General features: G+C 39.5%; 1 protein-coding gene across 1 annotated transcript in view; it reads left to right on the top strand.

Moving 5' to 3' along the window:
- Positions 1–25,778, top strand: part of TMEM132D (transmembrane protein 132D) — a 182,248-nt gene that overhangs the window by 66,374 nt on the left and 90,096 nt on the right. Inside the window, exon 3 of the mRNA XM_034068653.1 lies at positions 24,750–24,933. Coding sequence (XP_033924544.1) covers positions 24,750–24,933 — 184 coding nt within the window. The remainder of the gene's footprint in view (positions 1–24,749; positions 24,934–25,778) is intronic.

Genomic DNA, 25,778 nt, shown 5'->3' with positions numbered 1-25,778 from the left:
TACAAAAATGCAAAAATCAAATTAAAAATATATCCAAGTGTCAGACTAAATTAAAATGTGTGCTTCATTAAGTGAGTGCAGTATAACTCAAATGAGGTCTTGGTAGAAGCAGAGCTGCTGCTTCTGTTGAACAGACTGTGACTCAGGAGCCTCAAATCTCTTTACAGTTGGCATTGAGTTAATAGTATCAAGAAGTGTGGTTAGCTCTTGGAATGATTTGGTATGATTCCTGGTTTGCTAGAATACCTGATTTTTCTTTTACATCAGTCATTATAGTGTATCTTCAAAATGAATTTAGGCTTTATGCATTCACTTTAGGTTGGATCATCCATATTCTTCCTTTGAGTCAAAAAATACATGCCAGATGCTATAGCACACCTGTGGTCTGCAAGCTGTTACTCTTATGTGATCTGTAAAGTACAACTTTGGTCAGCTGGTGTGCATAATGTGAACATACACAGCATATGTAGCTTCTGTGGCTGGTTAGAATCAATGTAGTGGTTTATGTGTGTATAACTGTGCTGAGCTTTTCCTACCCTTTCACTTTTAAAACCCTGCTTTAAAGAGAGATTTCAGAGATTTACAGCTTTTCTATATCAAATAGTGAGAGCTTTTGCAGACTGGGAAACTTTGCTGGGGTCCCAACAGGTTCCTGAGCCCCAGAGCAGAAGTGCTGTAGCTGAATGTTCCACATTGTTGATTTTGTGTTGTTTCAGCAGTGGAGAGATCAGGAGATCTGAGTACATGTGTGAGCCGAGGGCCACAGCTTCTTTCAAAGTATAAAATCCAGTGGAGTGCTTTTTTGAAATGGGCAAGTTGACATTTGACACAGAAGCATCGATTTTCTTCCTCCCCTTGGAGTTCATGTTTTTACATTTCCTTGACTTCTGACATCTTGCAGATTTTTTGCAAATGAATGTGGTGATAGACAGGAATAAACTTCATTGTGAGAGTCAAAGATGAACCAGAAAGGAATGCAAAGTAGGTCAGGAAAGGTAAAGGTAATGGAGCATTCTGCAGTGGCATAAGGGACAACTCTAACAGACAAGACGAGATTTCAGTCCTACAAAGGAAGCAGAAGGTATTTCCATCTGTTTTGCTATTACTCCTTCACCTTCACAACGCTGAGGAAAAGTCCACCGATGTCTTTCCTTAAACCCAGAGGAGTCTGGATCAAACCTGTAATGTACTTCAACTGGAAAACAAGTCCCAGCTCAGCACAGCCAAGACTTTTGACTTGGTGGTGGTTGCTCTCAGATTCCTTAGGACACCTTTGAGCCATGTTGTGGGCTTGAATGCACTTCATACCTACCTGTGTGTATCTGTTCATGCCATTTGAGCTGTGCCAGTTCATATAGCAATTCTCTGTAATAATTAATTGACTTGGAAGATTGACTTTAAATGCAGGAAAAGCCAAGAGTTTCTTCAATGGCAGAAGGCTATTTTACCCCTTAGTACATAGAGTGAGCAGGCAGAGTCCATAGAGTGAGTGCACCAGTGAGCAGTGAGCTTTCCTGTTTGAGAACAGCTGTAGTACCTTATTTTATTGCCTTGGTGAATTCCAGTATATGTTGTCACTGTGCTTTCTGAAATATTGCAACTCTCTGGGGCCAGGGCAAGTTTTCCATGGAAAATGATAATGTTCTTCATGCTTTATTTTAATTAGTATTTTAGTGGAAGTGAGAAATTTGCTGATTTATGTAACTCTTTAAACCAGGGCAGGGCAGCAAACTTCAGAGTAATTTATTTCTTGACATATATATTGCAGTGATTCTGAACACTTTTTGCAGCAGTTTGCAGTCCTTTTCTGCAGAGCAAAATATTTGCTTCAGACAGTGGAAGTCATCACTGGTTTATGCACTTCATGGTTGTTTGCTATTTTTGCAGCCTCATCTGTTCAATTTTTAGTATATGGCATCACGCAGACATGTTTATTTGTATCTGCTGTGCTGTAGTATTTATGTGGATTGTTTCAAGAATATGTTTTTAAAGTCTTAATTTTAACTAATTGTAATTATGTATGAACTTTTTTCTGTATGTGAATATCTTTTATGAGCAAAGATGTAACTTAGCTTCTAGCAACTGATTACAGCCTTAATATGAATCTCATCCAGTTTAGGCCATTTCTAGACCATTGTAGCATTTTCACTTACAAGACATACTTCTGATTTGCTAACCAATCTAAATAGAAAAGCAAACAAAGATACTTTGTTGAAAGATTGGCTTAGGGCCTGAGAAAGCCAAAAAAACTAAGGATGAATACATTCAACCTGCTGATATAATTTGTAGTAATCTGTGCTTGGAAAGTAACTGTGAAATTCCAGGCATCTCCACCAAAGCCACCTGGAGAGTTATCTGCTCCTCTCCTGCTTTACTGTCAGGCTCTCAGGTACACGGCCTTTATCTTAGAAGGCTTAAAAATTTTCCCTGAGCACTATTAATTCCTGTCCTTGGTACACATCAGTGGGAGTTAGGTGAGGAGTCTGCCTGTCTACTGTTGTACCCCTCGACTCCTGTCTGCAACTTCAGCAGCCTGAATAACTGTGTGCTAATACACACTTCCCATCCCATCACTTGGACCTTGACCCAGACAAAAGAGATATTAATATTTGAAATATGTAAAAACAGTACTAAAAAATGTCTCATCTGCCATGAACATAAATTCTCATTGTCTTAACTAGAAATTCAAATGCTTGTGCTCAGCCATCTGCTCCATCTCTCTCTCTCCTGATAACTCTCTTAATATTTCTTGCTGGGCTTTACTTACTCTTGTGTTTCTGTGTGTTGATGGAAACAGCTTTTATCATAAATCCTTTAAAAGATAAGGAGCTCAAAAGTGATCTTTATTAATTCCAAAGAAGATTGAAACCAGACAGCAAGTAAAGAAGGGCACGAGGGCATTTTACACAATATCACAGCTATGGCAGAGTGATGCTAAAGAACAGCTGACAGGGGTACATTGAAAATATTGTTCAGGTACAGTATTGGATTTTAAACATCCTTGAAATGAGAATGTTGGAAGAAGATCCAGCTTCCCCCATCACTGTTGCTGTAAAGGATTTTGGGGCTGAACTGGGAACTTAATGGTGAAGGACCCTTATTGAAAACAGAACATAAACTGACTCAGTCACAGATGGCATAATTGTCCCTTGAGGTTACAAGATATTTGAGTTAGTGTTGAATGGGTTAATGCTGGGGCCAGAAGCAGTGTAGATGTGGCAATGTGATGCTAATTGGTCCTTCTGGTTTCCCATCATATGTTTGCATTTCTGTTAAAACAGTGAGTTTCCTGTACTAAGTTTTTCTTTTTTGCACATGCTCTGTTTTCCTTATTCTCAGAGCAGCACATAATGCTTCATGTGGTTATCACTGTAACACCCTTGTCAGGTAGGGAAGCAGAAATGGGTAGATGAGGTCCAGAAAGACTCCCATGATTTGTCCACTGTCACAGGAAATTTTGGATTTATTGATTTTGTAAGAGAACAATGCAGTGATTTACAGCAGGCCCCAAGATTGCTGATCTAAAGATTCCTAGATTTAATACCACTTCTAAAACACTTCAGCTTTTAATACTGACCCTCTAATTTTCAGGAATCCATATGTATTGTTCAGTTACTGGCTCCGTTTTCAAGGACAAAAATGGTTTTTGAAGTGCAAGGCAGTGGCCACTGTGCAGAGAAAACTGAGAAAGATCAAATGCATAATGCAATAGATTAACCAATTATATTTTGCAATTGTGGACAAGAAATTAAGCATGTGATTTTTAAACTACTTTAAATGTGGCCTTCTAGAAAATATATGCTTGTAATGCTATCAGAGAGTAATCACAGGAATATCTTTGGGCATCCTGAAGTTGTATGTTCCACTGGAGTCTCCATCTTATGTGCTCAATTTGTCTCATTCTTCCATGATCCTAATGGGCTGCTGCAAATGGGAAAATAAGAGGCTTGGTTCCCTCTAGTGTACAGCTGCTGCAGAAGTGGAGAGCTGTAAACTGCTCTGCAGGCTTCCTACGTATTGTTTGTGAAAATATGATTATATGGTACTCATTGCATTTTCATCACCCAGTCCTCTCAGTACATCAGCTGGCAGGAGCTGTCTCTGGTGATGTCCTGTTTCTATCATGATGGGGTTTTGCTGCTTATGAAGATAGATTTTCTCCAGTCTACATCTGTTTACCCTTATGAGTTTGGAAGGTATTTTTCAGTGCTTTCTTCTCTCCCCTATGATTACAGTGCAGTTGATGTGAACACTTTTAATTTACCTGTATATTCTGGTAAAGACTGTGTACCTGACACTATTACTTCAGTACAGCTGAGATTTCTGCTAATCCCTGATACAAATTAGACATTGCCCTGTGTTGTGCATAGAAATACTGAGATGAGGAAAGTTCACCAGTTGCTGTACCTAATCATGTAAGTCCTTTTTGACTGCAGCAGGCTCAGCCTCCCTTCAGTGCAGTCACACTCAGGCCTGTTATGCAAAACTCCAACATGACAATGGGTTTAACCATAGAAAGGTGTTTTTCCAAGTGGAGATAGGTTAGCACTACTTTGTGCAGTAATGTTATCTTAAGTTGAAAGGATTACAGGGTTTAAATACTTGCTGAAAATCTTTGCTATGTTTATGCTTTTCTATATAGCAAGTGGGAGAGAATTTGGCATCCAGTCATGTGTTGAAGGTGATGCAGGAAGGTGGCAGAGCCTGGATCAGAACCCCTTTCTGCTGACTGGCATTCCTCTACTTAGACATGATTTCCCCTTCTTTATGGAGGCAAAAGCAAACTTGGCACCTCATCACTGCAGAGTGCTTAGGCTTCCCCTTCACTGGCACATGAACAAATTTAAACAGTGAACAACTGACCTCCTTCCAGAGAGTGTTACTAATCAAACTTCTTTTCTGCAACAACGACAATTGGCATAGACCTGTAGGCACTTTAGGCCTCGCTTTGCTCTGACAGGTGCTGAGGTCTTGCTGGAGGCAGCAAATTCTCCTCCATTTGATCATTTATTTTTAGTCTCTTCCTTTCAGTTCCTGACCTGAAATGGTCCTGGATGTTAGCACCTGAGGCCCATGTTGCACTGCAAATGTTGGTACAGGTTAAGCAGACAGAATGCTTTGTCCCTAGTGGCTTAAAACTGTTCACATACTGAAATCACTATATTGAAAAAACATTTTTGAAAGCTTAACTGTGCTTAAGTAAAGGCTTTGCTTGTATAAAATGTCATAAAAATCAAGTCTCATATAGCACTACTGTGCAAAGGAAAGAGTGGTTTCTCTTGTAGGTTCGGCATTTGGCTGTTGTTGCTGTGGAGAGTAAACCCACAAAAAAAATGACAAAAAACCCCTCCATGAACAAAACCAAAACCACAGCATATTTTGTTGAGGGAAATATTCAAAATTAGAAACACTTCTGGAGCTGGTGATCATGTCACCTTTCTTTGTGGTTCATGAGAAAGAAGGGATCTCAGGTTGCAATAATCTGTCTTGATAGTCCACCTTGCAGTAGGTAGCAATGCATAATTGCATTTTGGACACAAAAATGAGAAGGTGATTTACAGGGCTGTGTCATTTAACAATTTGTTGCCTAATGTCTGTAGCCTGTGCTGCTTTGACAGAAGGTACACACACTGCTGCTCTTCTGACTGTGCTCCAATTGCATGTGAACTCTGCGAAAGCCCAGCTTTGGAGAAGGATTCATTGAGGTTGTGTGATACCTGCTACCATCCTGGATTTCTGCTGTCCATTTTGGTCTCCTGGTGATTGTTTTAGAAGTTTCATTCTGTAACTAACCGAGAGCAGTGTCTCTTTTGGGGATATTTTCCTCAACAGTTAAGCACTGAGAATGTTCCCTCTGGGCAGTCTCAGCAGTCTGTTTAACAGCATCACATTGCTTCTTTGCAGGGCTGTACGAAAGAAAACAGTTACACAGCAGGGAACATGCCACATGTGGTGGTGTTATTTTAAAAGAGGCTTGAGGAAGATTGATCTCAAGCTTCACCCGCAAGGTGAAAGTAATTCCTCTTATAAAGACAACTCCACAATAGGGTAGCTTATAAAGGGATCTGCATTCCTTCTGTGTGCATGGGTGTGCTCATGCTGCTTATTGTCATTGAAAACAGAACTTGCCCTACTCATACCCCAAGGTTTATTAACGTAGTTTATTAAAGACACAGGGCAGAAAAAAGAGGTGTGTGCCCCACAAGCAAGACATCTGCAGGCTGGCATACCTGCTATGGATCTTCCAGGAATCAACCGTGTCTTGAAGATAGCTCAACATGACTAACAGAAGCTTCTAGTCTAGTTTATGGTAAATATCACACTATTTTTTTCAGGATATGGCAAAAAAGCATCCCAGTGTTGAGCATGTTATGGGACATTTTACGTGCCTAAACGTTATGTTGCTCTTTGCTTTTACATGGCTTCTTCTCCATCATTCTTAAAGCTATGAGACTGTTTTTTAAGATCACGCACTTGACAGTGAATCTGGATTATTTTTTCTTCTAAATAAATAAAATGACCTCACTATCAGGAACTTTTACTTTGATTTCAGTCTCCCTGAAAACATTTGGAAAATGAAACACCCACACATCTGCTGGGCCTAGAATGATTAGGTTTAGAAGCTCAGTGATGTTGAAGGTCCCTATACGTGGCAGAACTGCCTCACAAAAGGGTTGACAACTCAACAAAGGACTGTCAATCATAAAACACTTTGTTCTCTGTGGAAAGGGTTTTGGTTTCTCTCAGTGCTTGCAAGGGAGCAGTGGCAGGACACAATGCAGGTTCCAGAGGGGCAGATTTCTGCTTCCAGAGAACATCTCTGGCCCATGCTGAGTACACACTGGTGTGAAATGGAGCACCCTGTAGGTGTTGGTACCTCACTGAGGTTTAGCAACTCTGAATACCTGGGGCAAATCTTGCATAAGCCTGTTGCAAACAGTTGAACAGGTTACCAAACACCCATATAAATCAAGCAAAGTCAGTGTCACATAAATGTCTCATGTGCTGATATTTTCCTGGTTGCCATTTAGTTCATATAATTTACAGCGACGTCTCATGTTGTGCTAGGAATAAAAAATCATGTATTTTGTAAATAGAAGTGAATCTTAAGAGACTGTGAGTTCAGCTCAGTGTTTGTAGCTTGACATATGCTGAGAAGGCCAGATGAGCTTTACACAGGATGCTCTTCAGCAGCGATTCAGCAGTGTTTCACTATCTGTTAATAAAATCTGAAGCTTACATGTTGTTTTTGTGATGTCAGTGACAATTTACCACCAAAAATTATTGAACGTGATAATTCAGTGGAGTGATTCATCTACAGTGTGCTCTTGTGTTCGAGAAGGGAAAGCATAGCTCTCATGTTGTTTAGCTGCTGGCACAAAATGACTAGCAATTGTCAGAAAGCATTTATTTTTCTCTCTTGACATTTCCTCCTAGCAACATGTAATATATACATTTCCTATGAAGTATAAGGTTTTTGTTTCCTTTTCTCCTCCAATTCTTTGGGAGGCAACAACAAAACACTAAGTACAGGGAAGAGTACACATAAGCATGTAGCAGGCGTGTGACCCTCAAGGCCTGTGATGGAATTCCTTCTTGTGCACCCACAGGCAGTGTTTTAAAGGCATTCAGATTTAACTCTCGTCTGTTCTCACCAGCAGCTCTGAGGGGGATTAAAGAGCCTCCAAGAGTTTTGCAATAGCTCTTGAGAATCTGAGGGCACACAAAAACCAAGCCTTGAAACTGAAACGCACAGCACTTCTTATACCTGGATGGGTTTAGAATTGTTGCAATTTACAAGAGAAAAATAGAAAAGGGAAGGGAAGAATGTTAATAAATTCTGCAGTATTTCTTATCATTAAGTTATATTAAAAATTGAAGTTAAAGACATATATGTATGTATGCAAGCCATTCTTTGAACTCTTGTGTATGAGGAATTGGAAAAAAATATCACTATTTCAGTACACAAACCTAGGAGATGTGAAATAAGAGTTGAGTACTGTAATAGCCACTTTGCAGTATTTATTTCTGCCCTTTTTATCCCTGGTCTTTCAAGCTGTATCTCTTCTTTCATTAGATAATTGGAGGTAAGTTGTGTCAGGGATCATCATGCTAACGCAGTGACTGAGGTACTTCCATCATCTTAGGGCTCTAGAATGAAGAGTCCAGCTGATAGTTTCCCAGCCTGGGCAGTGATCCCTGCAGGATTTGGAAGTGATGGCTAGAATTAACGCAAATCTAATGGGGTTCAAGAGGTCCAAGGAGGTTTCTGATTATACATTCTTCCACTTGGACAAAAACTTGCTGCATAATCACACAAAAGCCTCCTGTCAGAAAACACATAAGGAAAGGGGAGAGGAGTCAGTGGCAGGGGAAAGGATAATCTTAGGTGTAAGTCCCTACAGCTTTTTTCAGCTTTATGCAAGAATATCTCCAGTGGGTCCCTTCCTCACTTACAGCAGGCAGGCAGACTTGCAGCTGTTTTTTTTCTTGTTTGAAGTGAGGCATGTTTTTGCTAATTAACATTAAGGTACAAGGAGAGAAAGGCAAAGGGAAGAGATATATGGAATTGTGATGATGTGTTTTTTATGTCTGGAAATGACCCAAAAATATTGGGTCAGGATGTTTTTCTTTAGGGTGACAGTGAGTTCAAACTTCATCCTGACAGCCTCTGCAGCATGGTCTGATGGATATGACAATAGTCCAGGGTAGTCAAGACTATTACAGTGGAAACTCTGTTCCTCATTGAAATGGTAAAATCCTCATTTATTGCAGCTAGGGACTGTGTTTTGCCTCTTTTCCTCCCTCTTCTAGTAATCTGGCACCTCCATTCCATCAAATGGATTGCTGTGCAGACTGCCAGGCCAGCAGCAGTCACGCTGATAGATCAGCACAGCATCATGTGGAGCTATCTCCTGTCTGCAGAGTAACGCATGACATTAGTGTGGTGCTAGGCAGGGATGCTCTGTAGACCTCTGCTGCTCTGCCCTTGGGGGCAGAAAGGCCCTGGCAGCCTAGGGGTGCAAGTGCTGCACCCTGCTCCACTGCAGAGCTCCCCAAATCATCTTGTTTGTGTTGCTGCGGTTCTGGGTTTTGTACTTTCTGTAATGTGTGAAATGCCTGTTGCTATAGTGGCATCTTCATGAACTGCTTGAAGATCTCTGCATGAAGAGAGACCTCAGTGTTACGGTTACTGTTACGACTATCAAAATGTATTCTCTCCAAAGAAATCTCAGACTCATATGCCAAGGTCTCCCAGTGTATGGGTAGAATCTCAATTGCCTGCATAACAGCTAGCTTGTTTTTTTCCCCCTTTTCTCTCTTTCCCCCCTTTAGCGTTTGAAATAATAATCAACTCTGCGAAATTGAGGGATAAGGCTTCAGCTGACATGTATGGAGATTTCCTTTGCTCCTGCAGTGGGGTGTATAATTGACAGTAATGGCTATAAAATCCAGAGCTCAGGGGCTAGGGTTTTTCTTCAAGCCATCACTCTGGAACATACTGAGTTTGATCAATGACTGAGCATTTCAGGCTGGTGTTAATAAATGCAGAATGTTAAAGATCTGCTTTAAGAATAAATCATTCAATTCAGTTTAGAATCTTAACTGTTGTTTAAAAAGAAATAAGAGCAATAATGAAAGCAAATTACCCTTGATTTAAATATTAATCTTGTATGGTAATAGGGCCTGAATAAATATTTCAGTTGCAGAGAGTGGATTCTGTTGTCAAACACTGTAAACTCTTCTGTGACTGAATTCAGTGTCCTGTGTTTATGCTTCATAAAAGAGGAGCTTAAATGCTTTGAAAGCTTTCTTCTGCTCTTTCTGTTGTGTTTGTGTCACTGTGTGTTACAGTGTGCCTCTGTGAGTGATGGATGTTAACTGAAGGAAGGAAAGAACGTCAAATTGGCACAGGCTCCTCGCTGGGGTTGCTTTAGCCACATCAAAATGATGTATATCTTCATAAAGCCAGCAGCATTCATAGCACTGGGGGCTTTGTATTGTCTAGGAATGCAAAGCACAGCAAAAAATTCTCTCTGTTGTAGTTTTAGGGGGAGCTGGGGTAGCTGATACTGTACGGTAGTGCTACTGACCTAATCTAGTTACAAAGTGATACGCCACTGAGCTTTACTTCTTTAAATAGACATCTTAGATCTCTGGTCATTTAGAAAACTGTATCAGTTACTGCTTTTATTATTCATCTTTCCCTGCTGAATCTTGTGTAGTCACTGCATTGGTGTATTGCCACCTAAACAGGTTTGAAAGGCTTTGAAACAAGCTAATGAAGGATTTAATATCTTTATTTGAAAGACTGACAAGAAGGCCATTTTTCTAGTGACAGATTACACATTTGAATGCAATGGAGTGGAACAATCTAGCTGGAAAAGAACTCAGTTTTTGAAATGTAACTCTTCATCTCCTTGTTCATGGACTACCATGGGCTTTGCAGCTCATGGAGACTAGAAGGGTGTGATACAGAAAAACTTACCATTGTTCGAGGTATTCCACTCTGATGCATGTACTGCCTGGAACTTCAGCAGTTGCATAGAGTATGTGGAAGTTTCTCCCTCCACCAGCTATGAAATTAGCTGTATTTTATGAGATAGATGAGAAGAGCAAAGGATCAGAATATTTTAAGCATATGACTTTCTGAAAAGAGAAACACACTTAATTTCCACTCTTCAATACTGATAGAGATATCACTTTTTTCATACCTATGGAAGAAATATCTCCTATGGAACCGCTAAGTACTTCAATCCTGTTCATTTCCCTTTCTTGCAGAAATGATTTCCACGTTGTTTCATCTTTTCTCCACACAATTCATCTGCCCACTCCTCGCATTTATGTAAAACTTTATCATCAGTCCTTGACTGTTTCATATCTGAGAATATTTTGTTCCTTAGCATTGGAAAAGTGTGCACCAGAGATTGAGATATGAATTTGTTGCTTCTTGTTTTATATCTGCATAGATTTTGCAGAGCATGATGGTTCTTTTGTGAACAATAGAGTTCTAAATTATTAAATATGGAAATAAGAGATACATATTTGGTAGCTCTTTTCCTTTGGAATTGTCAAAGAGAAACATCGTTCATTCATGTTACTGCATGGTTTTAGCATGAAAAATAGTTGCTTCTTTTCCCTTCCTTATGTTTCAGAGTTACTGATGCTCATTGTGTGTCCTAGGATGCTGTGACATAGATAATAATCTGTGCTACTGATCATAAGCAACCTAGCAGATATCAAGTGTACTCAATGCTGGGAAGCTTAGTAGTGAGACTAAGACTCATTTGTTCATGATAACATTATGAATTTCGGTTTACTGCTTCATTCAGGATGTCTGGAGCAAAAGTGTAGGTCATGCTCTTAATTATGTGGGAGACCTGGTTCAGGGTTTCTCTATTCCTACAGGGGTCATTTTCATACAGCATTGAACAAAGGTCAGGAGTAATTCTCTCCACATATAATTTGGTGAATTTATTAAGTTGAACTGGTGATTTTGCTGATAGATGAGAGCCTAGCTCAGCAGAGTATTTAAATTCATTCCTATTTAGCAGAGTACTTACACATATGCTTAACTTATAAAATGAGATTGAGTCCCAGAAGACTGAAGGAGCCTGCTTCAGTGCTTTGCTGAGCAGAGGTCAGCTTCTGAACTGGAACTTTAAAGAAAATCAGGAAGCCATAAAACTGAAGGAGCATTTCAGTGAGCAGCCAAAAGATAGAAGCCTGGTTTCTGTGTGCTTCCTTCTTAGGAACGAGTGTGTACCTGGATTCATAGGGAATATACTGCATCTTTTCTGGCATAGGGGTTAATCGCTCAATCTTTTCTCCTCTGCTGTCTGCCTGCTTCGAAAAAGCTTAATAATTCTTAACCTCTATCTCCTGCCTGGTTGTGTTGAAATTAGTCTAATGTTACTGGAGGGAATGACAGAAACACAGATGCGCTGATTGCATAATCCTTTATTCGGGATCTAGGAAAAAAATGGAAAAGGCTTGTTACAGCTATATCTGCCACTGCAAAAATATTTATTTCTAAGTATTTTATTCTATCTAATTTTAAAGGTTTCCAGTTATTTTTTCTACCATTTCCTTTGGCGACTCTCCCACTGTCCTTTTGCTTTGAATTTGGTCTGTGTTTCCTGTTGTTTCTAATTGTACTCTCCTGCCTACCTGCTCTAGCAATTTTCTCTCCTTGACGCTTAAATCCCTGAAATATTTGTGGAAAGTTAGCACTTTCTGTTTCTTCTGCATTTTAAACCTGTTTTTTACAGAAAATCATCAGCCTACCTTCTGCTCTTCTTGATCTTACTTCAAGCATTACACATTGAGGCCCTCTGAAAATCTGGCAGATTATTTCTTTTACTGTTTCTAGAAAAACTTGTCCATTTCCCTCAATCATCGTGGCTCTTACTTGTACTTTATCCTGCTGTGCAGTGAATGCATGACTGAAGGCAAGCAGCTTGAATGGAAAGCCATGCCTAAAAATCTGTTTATATTCATAGACTGTAGTGATAATTTTGGCAGTGCTATGTTTTAATTTTGCATGCTGTTTGATTGCTTTTATTACTCATAACAGCCGCCTGTTGGATTTCTCCACACACATTCCTAGTTGTGAGGTTTGAAGTACATTGCCTATCTGAATTTTCCATCTTGCTTGCTTGGAGAAGATATTTATGATTACAATTTTTGGTGATTGTGTCTCCCATTTAGTACACCCTTGAGGATTTTCCACTGCAATGAAAGAAGAGTAGTGTGTATATTTGCAATGGTTTCAGGTTTGCCTTGCAAATAAAGAGAGTTTACATTCAATTAAGTCATTAAGGCTAAAAATTGTTCTACAAAACTACAGTGCAATAGCAGTAAGTATAAACTAAAGAAAAGTCAGTAATTCAAGCTATCTGATATTTTGGTGCCTGTCATGAGATGGAATTCTGCTTGAGTAGAAATTGATCTTCACTTACTGCTTTTCCCTGTTATGTGAATGATTTATGAAGCTGTTGAAACTATTAATGATTACTAGCATTACTGAATTCATAATTATAATAATTAGGGTCTCTGTTACCTTGCTTCCAGTTCAATAAAATCTATATGTCTTTTTAAAGGGCGAGACGTACAGCTTTCCACAGTCAATTACAAAGATTTCTAGGTACTGTCCTGAGATTTGTACAAGTAGAAGCAATGCCATTTGTGCTGCTGCTCAGCCCTACAGTTGGTGGTTTGTTTTCCACAGAATCTTAAGATCCAATACTACTATCTTCAAACATATCAATAAAACTAGCTTTAAAGACCAAATTGCATTACATGGAAGATTGCCACGTAGTAAGGGAGTTTGAGATGTGATAGGTCCATCACATAAGCTGATGACAATGAGAGCCTCACTCTTGTTAGGTGATATTTCTTATTCATGCCAGTTTATTTCTTTAGTATTCATGAAGGATTTCCCTGATGCATGCCATGTGTGTTTACCTCTCTCCTCCAGTTTTCTAGTTTATAAGTTTGAGGAAAATATTAGTTTTACTGAAAGATTTCTTTACTTTTGTAAATGACAAACAACTGTATTCATATTCTGACAGTGTATGGAGATAAGGTAGTGAGAACCTACCATTTCTCAGCCTGCTGACTTAGACTGGTGAATATTTTAAAGTCCACTTAAATTTGTCTGCCGTAATGTAATTCTTTTGTTTACAGCTGTACTGGGGTAGGGAAGGAGTTGTTTTTCTGGGGGTGATTTGAGGGCACAGAAACACGGAAAGAATAATTTTAAATGAGGGAGCTATTATCTGCCATTACATGCTTCCAGAAGGTCTGCAGAGTTACTTAATATTTTGCTATGAGCATTTGTTGTGGAAAGTGAAGCTGCATTGGGCCATGCTATCCATTTCAATGCCAGAAGTGTGCTATGGTCCGGTCCCTTTGAGCAACGGCTCATAGAAGGCTTCAGTTCCAGCCAGGGTGGCTCCTCAGACTGCTTTAACCATTAGAATAATCAGGTTCTGCAACAGCCTTTCAGGGGAATAGGGATTTAAAATCCCTAAGTGCTTTTAAAATGGAATTTGATAAGTTTATGAAGAGCTTACATGATGTGGTGGTTGCTGTAGCAGGGAGCTATCCATATGGACCAAGATCTCTTCCTGTCCAGACCAGCACATAAATGCAGCTCTGCCTTCCTTCCTGTGCTGATTTTTTTTCATCTAGAATGAATGATCATTGTTTTCCTATGGACAGTTTATGTTTGCTTTAGTAGTTCCTGGACCATTTGCATAAATAAGATTAAGATTGTTTGATAAGCAGTTGCTGATGGTGAGAGAAAAGCTAGACCTCACCAAGGGACTGACTGTACTCATATACCGCTGGAAATAGCTGCTATCTACAGTGTTATACTTTGCTGGTCTCAGTACACCTTCTGTTTGATAATTCTCTGCAGCATAATGACTTGCTCATACTATTTTCTTCATTGCATTTCCCCAGACAGTACCCAAGGATTGCCAGGACACCAGTCCTGAGCTCAAGTGTACCTCAGCCTTAGGCGCACAATGGTGAAAAGTCAGGTGCATCAGTGCTGAATGTAGTCAGACCCAAACTGATGACACTGCTTGACTTAATGGAACAGTTCATGCCAGTGAGAACATGAGTTCTGTGAGCTTTTGAACTCACACAATTTTTAATGTCACAAGTACATCAAAAACTATGATTTGATGTGACAGGACCTAGGTCTCAGCTGCAGACCTGTATCACCATCCTGTCTGTATGATTTCATCATGGCTATCAGATTATCCCAAGGTGTACAGAGGGGAAACATCTGCTCAGATACTAAAACTCTACCGTAGCTGGAGCAGGGAAGGTGTACTGTGCCTTGATCTTTACAGCCAATGTAATTTAATAAGTGTACCTCTGAGCCCACCAGGTCAAGGTTGAAATACATGGATAAAGCAAAACAAATGTACATAGTGCAGTGTTTACCCAGAGATATCTGCTCCTTACTGTCAAACATGTATAGTATATAAAGCAGAGATCAACATTTCCTTGTCTTCAATTAATAAAAACTGGTAGAGTACAACATGGTTTTCTCTGTGTCCATGTAATTCCCAAAACAGTTATGTTTTACTAAACTTCTAATATTTGTCTTACCAACCAGGTCTTTAGGCCCTTTTGTGTTTTGTATGCTTTTTTGATTAAGGTCTTGTTTCTCCTTGCAACACAGCAGAGACTGATAACATTGCTGAAACAGATGCTGCATTTCAAGCAGCTTGGTTGTGCTGAAGCTCACAAGTGCTGTGCAGCTGGCAAATGGGAAGGTGCTTGTATGAAAGCAGGGGTAGCAGTTAGAGCTGGTGATCAGATACTGCTTTGCAGTAGGACAATCTTGGAAACAGCCTGGCAAAGCATGGTATAATTTAATTTTCATGTTTTAGTAAATGTAGCCTCTTGTCATCGCCTTTTTTAGTATGCTTCCAGATCCATTATTATCACCATAAGAATTGGTGAAAGGAGCTTTCTTATCATTGCATATTAACAGTGCCTTAAAATTAACTTTGACAGAATAGTTTGTGAAATCACTTGTGGTGGAAGAGTACTGAAGCCTCACAGATACCAAGAGAACTTCTAGTTACTTGGTCATGGCCAAGTTTCAAACCTTCAAAAGCTGATAGAAGACTCTTCTTATGCCTGTGTCCCTTACACATTGGTGTTAGTGTATGAATTGATGGACTAAGTGTTCAGGCTATCCCATCATTTCCAAAGGATCACAAAAAAGACTAAATTATAACCTCTGGAAAAAAAAAGTGAGAAAATTTAAACCATTCACACTTTATCCAGCACTGAAATTGGCCCTGCTTTGAGAAAAGCATTAGATTAGATAGCTTTCAGAGGTCCTTTCCAACCATGACTACCCTATAATTCTGTGATTTAAAAATATATTTCAGCCTAAAGCTCTTTCCCAAACCTGGGAGGGGTGCGAAAGCCAGGGTGTGTATTCCCCTTGCCTCTCTTTAGGTGATTTTTCATGTTGTCACTTAAGAAAGAAAAGTGATTCTGGAAGCTTCTTTTATTTTCCTATTAAAGAAGCTGGAAAGCATTTCTGGTTTAATTCTGGACTTGGCAGATACTGAACATGTGGGTAAAGAAAACACTTTTTTTCTTTTTTTTTTTCCAATTTGAAAAGAACTTTACGCTTTTTGCAAGATGTATGAGTTCAGCAAAAATACTGCTGAGCACTTCGCAGCAGAGGAAGTTCCTGTAGTTGAGGATACTTATCTCGTATATTGGATATGCCTTGGCAGATGTCTCCAAAGAAACCACTGATCTTGAAATATATTAAGGCCTTGCATCTAGTGAAATGTAGTGTTGATGTAATTGCGTTTGTTGAACCAGTGTGGACACTAATAATAATAAGCAAGGGCTATTAAAGGTATATTACAGATCACGCCTTGGAGACATGAATGGAGTTATATGCTGAGATACTGAATCTCCCACTCTAGATTTAAGACTACAATTAAATTTGTTTAAAATGGGTAGGAGACATAATTTTTAACTCATTTGGATTCCAAAGTTAAATGACCAGCATGGACATTAAGGACAGCAGCTGATGTCTGAAGCATGGAGTAAAGCAGCAAAATGCTGTGTCTTTGATGTGAATGCAAAAATAGTGACTTACTGTGGTAAATTATCACTTCTCAGGGAGACTCACTCTAGAATTCACTTTTAAAGCAGTTTCTCAGTGTTTTCAGGCTGGTGATTCCTTGCTTGAGCCTTTTCAATTATTATATTTGCTAGAAAGATAAAAATAAGCACTCTATCAAAGGTAGCCATGATAAGTTTATATAAGAGATCTATTACATGTGTATTTCAGAAGATGGGTATGAGCATGCAGTCATGAAAGGAAATAGCAGGTGAAGGTAGAGGAGTAAGATTTTTACCCTTTAGCACCTCATAGCCCCTTCGATTGCTTTTACCCTGGCCTGTGATACTTCCTGGAAAATGTTGCTGTGGACCCTGGACAGATGGGCTCTCTATGGAGAATTCAGGCTGTTCATACATATTCTGCATGTTCCCTGTTGCAGGGAGTGGATTTCATAGGATCAGAGTCAACAAGTGCATTACCTCTTTGTTCACCTCAATTTTGCCTCACCATAGTAGACTACTTTGGCAACAAGGTATTGAGTTAAGTCTCAGACTCAGCAAGTGCCCCTTGTGTGGGCACATCCATTCACATGAGCCAAGGACTCCCCTTGGGCTTGTGTGTGGTAAGCATGGGAACAAATAGCCTTTGTTAAACAGGATTCCTGAACTCAGGGGAAGCTTGCTTGTATAGCACACATGCAGATAACTTCAGCTATATGGTTGCCTTTCAGGGATAAATAATTACTAGAAAAAGACTTAACCTGAATTCAGCAAGTCTAATCCCACATACATTTATGCACTAGTATAAATTTGCTGTTCATATATATAAGGGTTTTTAGGTGGATAAATATATGAGGACTGGATTTGGCTGCAGGGTAGTGTACTGAGCACAGTGTTTGATCTCATGATTTAGTACACTGGGATTACTCAATAGCAAATATTCCCAGCACTGGCCCTGTAATATTTTAGTATTAAAATAGTGGGTCTTACTCCCTGCTAATCAGTGTTATGCTTGCACGACTCGTCCCACTCAGCAAAAGGCTTCTTTCATTTTCAGAAGATGGTGACAGTGAAGCTATAGTGACTGTTAACTGTCTGGGAAATCATAATGCGGATGAAATATCTAAGGCTTTTTTAAGGAACACTCAGAAATTGATCTAAAGGCTTAGATCTGGGGGTCATGATGAAAGAGTCAAACTCCTGTAGTGCTGACAACGCTGGGCACACCAAGGGTGTGGAGTCAACACATTCCTTCTATGAAGTTTTATTTAACTGAAGCCTTTATACCTGGGGGTTTCTGGTGTAAAATGACTTATTATGTGATCCTTCTCCTGTTGTTTGCTTTTGTCTGTTAAGAAAACAGCCATCACATTCTGCAGTTGTCTCGTTCAGTGTAGCCTGAGACTTAGATGAATCCTGGAGAAACTTTATCAGTTGATAATGGTCCTTTGTGGCTGTATGCCTGGTTTCCTCTTTCGCTGTCCTATCACACTTACATGTGCCTAATGTTATATTTATTGTTACTTTTATGCTGAGGACAATAAAATCAGCAGGTAGAGAAGCCCAGATTGACAGTGTATTTGCAGTGGTTTATTAGGCTTCTTACTGTCAGTAGAAGTGTTTTCTTAGCCCTGCAATTCAATCCCACCTGCATAGTAACTGCAGTTTTTCTTCTGTTGCCTCATGATAGGGCTGCTTCAAAAGTACTTGATGGTTACTCACTACTGTGTTGAATAATTTATTGAATGATGATTAGACTGGATGTAATAAAGTCAATGTTAATTTACCATTCCCTTAGCATGATGTGGTAAATGATCAGTGGATTTACTATGTTAAGAGATGATCAGAATCATAGTTCTGAACTCAAATGCTCACTTGGTGGGAAATTATGTTTTAAATTTATATTATATTAAAAGGTTTCCTAATTCTTACCCACTTTAGAATGGTTTGAGCTATTTAGGAAAAGTGCTATCAACAGCTGGAAAATTGTATAGTGAATAATTCATTTGAAAATAGCAAAAAAAAGTCAAATAAATAATTCAGTGAATATTTCTCGACCAGCCCTGCTGATGTCATGCTCCAGAGAGATAGAGCCATGCTTAAAAATAATCTTATTACATGATTAGCAGTCACTTTTGGTGATTTTTCTTGCTAGTTGGTTCACTTCATACACTGATTCCTGAAGAAAAATTACTTTTTAGCCTACCTATCACTGAATTTTTAATAGTAAGATGACAATGAATAAAATTATCTTGTTATATCAATGGTGAATAATGATCTGTGCTGTAATGCAGTGGGTTAGGTTCTATAGGTACTGATTTTATTGAATACCCTTTCTGACCTTGGAAAAAAGGTCAGAGACCCACGCTTCATGCCTGGTCTTGTACACAATATTTCTTCCTTTTGATTATTTGCTTAGACTAGGACCGGGGACTGATGTGCAGAGTATGTATATACTACTTCATTGGCAACACATGGTGCAGGTGCTGCACCATATTCTTTGATTTTGTTTTAATATCCTAACTATTTTATGATTCTATGATTCTATAATAAATTTCTAACTTTTTGGGTAAAATTAAGCATTTTATTTTCAAATTCAAAGGAGGGGTGGAAAACCTGCTGGCCTTGCCAGCTAGATCCATACCTACTGAATGGATTTGGGAGACTGAGCACTGGATGTGTTGAGCTCATGTTCGGGAGCTGAGCCAGCTCCTCAGCTGGTGAAAAGCAGTATCATGCTGCTAACTTATTATGCTTAATGTCAGATCTTGCTGTATTTGATTTTTCCTTAAATCCTAGTTGTAGGAATAAAATAGCTCACTGAAATTCTGCAAAAATTGTCCTGTATAAAAGCTATTTTTTAAAAAAAAGGTGGAAAATATTGATTGAGTGTACTCTTCCTCAGAAGCCAGAAGGAAAAGTCAAACAGATTCATTAAAATAAAGGATGTCTCTTTGCCTGTAGGGTTATTTTGAGGGCCTTTAGCTTATGGGTACAAGAGAGACATAAAGCTTCCAAGGACTGCAGTCAGTAGTGGACCCCTTTTCCCAGCTTTGTCCTCCTACATTGTATTGGGGAGTTCAAATCCTGCCTGAAGCAGACATGGTTTAGGGTAGGAAACCAAAAGGGAGCACATTTTGATTGCTAAAGATAAAATACACCAAAAAACACCACATAAAAAGGAGACTAAATGTGCACAAGAGGTGTACACCCATCATCATCTCTTGCAAAGACATTTTTGAATGACCACTGGCTGAATTGCAAGAAGTTACCAGCATTTCCAAAGCAACGGCTTATTGTGTAGTGATGAGCATTAAAGAAAAGACCAAATAAATTGGCCTGCTATAACACAGTGTTCTTTTCACATTCTGAGCTTTTTATTCCTCACATGTCAGTAGTATAGTCTCCTTGCCTGTGATCCCACACTTTTTAGTTACATAACCCATACATTTAATTTCTAGGATGCTGGCAAACATGCCAAGCAGAAGTAGTTTATTGCATTGTAAGTACCTGTTTATGCAGAAGAGATGTCATCGCTGTCTCTGGCAAATATGGAGAGGAATGCAAATGTGTCCCCCTGCCACAACAGTTTGACTCTCATGTAAAGGCTTCTTGAAACAAAAAACCCTCACTGAATTATGTGAAACAAGAGTTGTGGGTATTTGTTAAGGATTCAACAAAGAGTAGCAGGCAACCTTTTCTTGGTGAAGATAAACTAAAAGGTTATCAAGAACCTTTTCTGAGTACTTTAAATACAAGTGGAAAGGCTGACTCAACTGTGAGACAGCAGTTTGAAACTGTGTTTTGTCATTTGGCTATTTTCTACACTGGCTCTCTTTCCCTTTCATCTGCATTTTTAGGTGTTTCTCACAAAGCATCTATGCACTCCAAGATTTCTGCTTATTTTTAAATGCATTCCTTTCTGAAATGCCACTTTGTGATGTATAAATCATCCCTCTTTTTATGGGAAAGTCATTTTCAGTTTAATTTTCTCTCCTGTAACATGCGGATAACGGTTTTCACAAACTCCCTCAAGCCTCATGGGGTGCTGCTGTCTCCCCTCTCTCATGCTGGAAAGCTTTTCCAGTTATTCCTGGAAACATTTCAATGTTTTTCCGAGAACTACTGATCTACCTCTTAACTTGGCCTGCACAGCATCTCAGGCCACAGACTCCTTCAATACAGGAGATGTACTGGAGACCTGGGTATGTGTGTGGAGGTAAAAAAGAATAAAGATTACTTTCTTGCTCTCTTCTTCTGAAGGCTCTTTCATTAACATTCCTAGGATATGTCTCATTTAGCATATTCATGGCTTCAGGCTTCTTGTGTCTGATACAGCCTTCTAAAGACAGTGATAAAACTTTATACATCATATTATGAGAAACATTACATGCCCAGTCATTTTAGGAGGTTCAGAAAGAATCTGATTGTATAAAGATCAAAGCCGATACCACAGCGGGTGAAATCAGGAATGGGACACTTGGATGGCCTAACACTGCCAACATCCAGTAGCTTCTCTTGGCTTTACAGGATCTCCTCTTGAAAACTGTGTCTTGCAGGGCACAGCATCCCTAGAGACCCAGAGAGTGGCTGATTCTTTCTCTAGAAGGTTTCTCGCCACTGGCAGAGGTGTTAGCAGTTGGCCAAGGGCTTTGCCACCAGCCTCTTGGGGTTGGAGGGACTCATGGGCTGGAAGGGCAGAAGAGAAGTTAAAAACCAAAATCATTTGCCTCAGTCAGGGCTGTGTCAGAAGAACACCCAGTGCAGAGGGGCTCTGGGGGGTAGGAAACACTCCCCTAGGGAAAAGAGAGAGTTTCCTATTGTTCTTAATTTGTCAGAGCTACTTGATCTTTTGTTAGACAAGAAATAAAAAGCAGATTAATAAATACAGTAGGAACATGCCTGTGCTGTCCTGGCTGACAGGAGGAAAGGCTGGGCTACTCTGTTCCAACGAAGTTTTCCTTGTTTTCTGTCTTCCCTGTCTTCAGGTTGGGCTGAAACCCTTTAAAAATGTGTGTACACAGCTCAGCAGGGCTGTGTTCACAAGGAGAGTTTATTTGCACCGCAGTGAATTCCATTACAGTTTACGAACAGCAAAGCTCTGTGTGAAGGATTTGGCTTTAAATTAGTTAACAAAAATCATTTTGCTTTGACCACTGTTCAGCTCAGCTCAGCTTGGATTAGTCTGTTGTGAACCTGTGAGTTTGTCCATCCTGCACTTTCTAATCGTGAAGCCTCCCATATTGTAAGTGACACTGTTGCAGTGTTTAGGATAGCAATAATAGTTTTACCATTAGCAAAATGGTAATGGGAACACGCTGTTGCATTACAGTGACCATGAAGTGTATGCCTGCCTTCAGGAGGACTAGGCAGTGCATCATTTCAAGTAGCAGTGGCTGGCTACCTGATAGAAATATTCCTGTTGCACCATTTGCCTTGACTTCGGAAGAAAAGGCACAACTATTGTTTGTGACTGAACTCTAGTCATGAATACTCGGTGTCCAAGTTTCTCCATTTACATCTTTAAACTATTTTCCGAAGGGTAACTTTCACACCTCTCTGTTGAAATACTTCAACTGCTAAATACTACTTAGGAAGGCTGTAAATTGGGGGCAGATCCATAGGACTTGCACATGGAAGGATCATCATAGTAAGTGATGAATAAACTAATTACACGCAAGTTCCTGACCTGGTGCTGACAGTCTGGGTCTGATATTAGGTCATACAATGCTTTCAAAAGTTTTTAATCTTTCATAAAAATAATAGGATTCTTACTGGGTTTTGAGATGCTTTGTAATCTTGTCATTTGGAGGTATTTGGTATTTCTAAGAGGAAGCAGTTCAAATAATTTCTGTAAAGATCACATTTGTAGCAAAGTGGAGGAGTTTTTTTTTGCTTCAATAAATGCTACGTTAAAACACCTGCTTTGAAGGAGAAATTAAAATAAGTATTTCCATTCTTTTGGAGTTACTGGATTTGTGCCAGGAATGTAAGGACTGTACTTCTTTTCTCTCTCCTCATTTCCAGTGCCTTTCACTGCTGCCTTTTTTTCCTTGTGCCTAATCACTTTATTCCTTTTCTGCTAATCACCAACATCCTTGGAAAAGATTAAGCTGGTTGCCTTTTTTGACAACCATTTGTTTTTCCATGGTATTCTGCCCTGTAGCCCCATCTTGTGTAGCAGTCCCTTCCTGCTGCCACAGGAGACGTTCCTGGTGACAGCACCAATCCTGCAAAGGCAGAGACTGGTAGTAACAGACTATGCAACAATAAAGGAAAGCGCCCTGAATAGAATCACAAACCCAAGGCTCATTACATGAAGATTCAGTTAGTTCTTTAAACACAAAAACTGTGATAGAACATACTGTACAAACCAGGATCACTGTCAGGTATTTATAGGCATTTCATTGCCCATTTCTGCTTGTACAATTAAAGCAACTGAGTTTCAATAGTCACAGCTGCATAAAACAACTTTCTGATCCTACCTGGGTCAGTGTGAGCTAAGAATGCATTCACTGCTAGATTAGAAGTTGTGCTCTTTTGGTTTTTTTGATGTTCCTGACATGAAGAAATGAGAAATTCAGCACAATGTGTTCCATTTTGGAAACAGAGGCTCCTTTGAAATTCCATCCAGGATAGCAGGATCTCACTACATCCATTAAAACCTGAACCTTAAAGATGATGGGATTAAACCCCTCAAGCAGTAGCTTTGGGTGAAGTGTTGCATTTAGCCAGCATGATAAAAATTTCTGAGTATTTTGGCAAGAATCCCAAACCAGGGCTGTTGTCATAACTGCTCTGCATAAAAAGATATGCCTATAGCTCTTGTTCCACAGCAGCCAGGAAACCTACTGGATTTGGGGCATGTTCTGGGATTCTTTAATCAGTTGCTGTAATTCTTAATCCTTCTAGTGGCACTCTCCAGCATAAGTGGCCTGTGACCCTTCAGTGCTGTGCTGTCCTTTCCCCTTGAATATTATCCCACAGAAAGAAATTCTACTCTTTCCCCTCCACACAAGCACTGAAGATCCATTCCATTCAGTGCTTCACAGGTAAATGCACTGTCATTCTCAGTGTCCCCTGGATTTCTGTACTGCTACAAAATTCTGCTTTCCTCAACAACTTTGCAGTAAATTGAGTATTTTCTTTTCTCTATAAATGCCACTAGACTATGGAGCTCACCTTGCCAAGATACACAGCAGAAACGTCACTGCATTGCTTTCTGTACAGTAGCTCATTTTATAACAAGCTTTGCAGGACTTGTACCAATAAACCTCACTCCAGTTTTCCCTCTACATTTCTGCTTTGTCATATTCACTTATGTGAACCATGTATCCTTAGGAAGGACAGCATGTAAAGACAAAGTAGCATTGATAAGGTATTAGTTATCCTGATGTTGCCAGAGTATCCTGGGGAATCACATCTCGTAAGTCTTTGTTCTCTTCGAATGTTTTTTACTCAAGGATCCTGGCAGTATTGGCCAATATTAAACAATCCAGTTTTGTAACTCTCCTGTTCTGCAACAGGCTCAATTATCTGTACCTCCTAGTTTAGCAAAGGACAAAAGGAGCTTCAGACAAACATTCACAGCAAGGTATCAGTAGAGCTGAAAATGAATTCCAAGTTTTCCAACCCTCTGCTGCCTGCTGCCCTGGTTCACGGACCCCATCCTGAGCTTTGACCTCTCTTCTGTGTCTCTCTCTTTAAAAAGCAGAAAATGCTTTCAATGCAGTGATTTCCCATTTGAAGGAGTGACTCCCTTTAGATTTGCTCATGTGTTGCTATAACAGGGAGGAAATACAATGTGCTTGTTAAAGGAAAGCCTTGGAGTCAGTGTTTTTAGGCTGTAGCTTTAGTCTTAGCTTTACCTTGATCTGTTTTTGTTTCTCCACCTGTGAAATGGAGCAGTGGTTACCCATCCATGTCATAGTGTTACTAAGTCACTTGAATGTGTGAGAAATACTCTGAAAACTTAAGTGCAAATGGTTTATTCATTATTAAATCCATCATCCCACCAAATCCTCTCTTTGGAAGAGCTTTAATCCAATGTTTTAGTAATATAAAAGTAATTATATTGCTGCCTTATCAGTCATGTGAATGGAACATTTCTTATTCTTTCTTTCTCGCAGTGCGGATGGCCCTTCCTCTGAAATCATGCAGATTGACTTTGAAATTGAAGACCTAACTGACCTGCCTGGGACCCAGCTCATCACATGGCAGGTAGAATATCCTGGAGATACAACATCTGACCTAGGAATCTCCAAGATCTATGTAAGCCAGAAAGACCTCGTAGGAGTTCTCCCTTTGGCTATGGTAAGAAATTGTCTCACATTCTGCAAGTATTTAATACTGCTTTCCAACTTGAGTGTCTGAGAGATGCAAATAATCTGCTGACAGGGGAGGGAGGAACAGAATGTTTCCCCTTGGAAAATAGATGCTGACTTCATTCAGCAGTGAAACTGCGTGAGGGGTGACCACAGCTTCCCATGGCAGGCACAGTTGTGCTCTGACTTGGAGACAGAAACTCAGTTCTTGCCATTTCTAGCATTCAGAACTATCCTTGTTAAATGAAGTGATAATCTTGGACACTCAGTCCAGCATGGTATATACTTTACTTGAATCACAGGTACTCTGATGTTTGGTCTAGTTTTTAAGAACTTCCTGAATCACAGTTTTTTAATTCTGACTCTATATTCTTTTGAGAGTGAGAACTAAAGTCACAGTGTGCAAACTACAGGGCTTGAAAAACACCTGATCCTGTAGCCTTCTTCTACCTAAAAATCCTGTTGGATACTCAAATTCTAAGTACAAACAGAAATGTTCTTTCGACTTCTCTCCCCTTCACATTTCTTCATCATTAGGGATGAAGTGTACTTGTCCAAGGTCTGGCTGTGCCCCATTTTCATTCTTAGACAAACTATTAGAAAATATTGACACATTATTATTTAACACTGAAAGGAAAAACAGAAATCAATCTCAGAGCATTTAAGAAAACGTAACCTGAATGTTTCCTTAGTGAGAGCCAGTTCATTATGTCATTATTGAAGGCTGAAGGTGTTCTTTGCACTTCCAAACTCACAGAGCTAGCTATTACTTTTATTTACTAACTTCAGAACCACTCAGCTGTAGTAATTCTTTATTTCACCAAAATATTTAAT

This window comes from Melopsittacus undulatus, chromosome 12 (assembly GCF_012275295.1).
Source record: "Melopsittacus undulatus isolate bMelUnd1 chromosome 12, bMelUnd1.mat.Z, whole genome shotgun sequence".
In the NCBI taxonomy this organism is placed as follows: Eukaryota; Metazoa; Chordata; class Aves; order Psittaciformes; family Psittaculidae; genus Melopsittacus; species Melopsittacus undulatus.
Note: the sequence above shows the minus strand (reverse complement) of the source record. Positions and strands in the feature narration are given on the sequence as shown.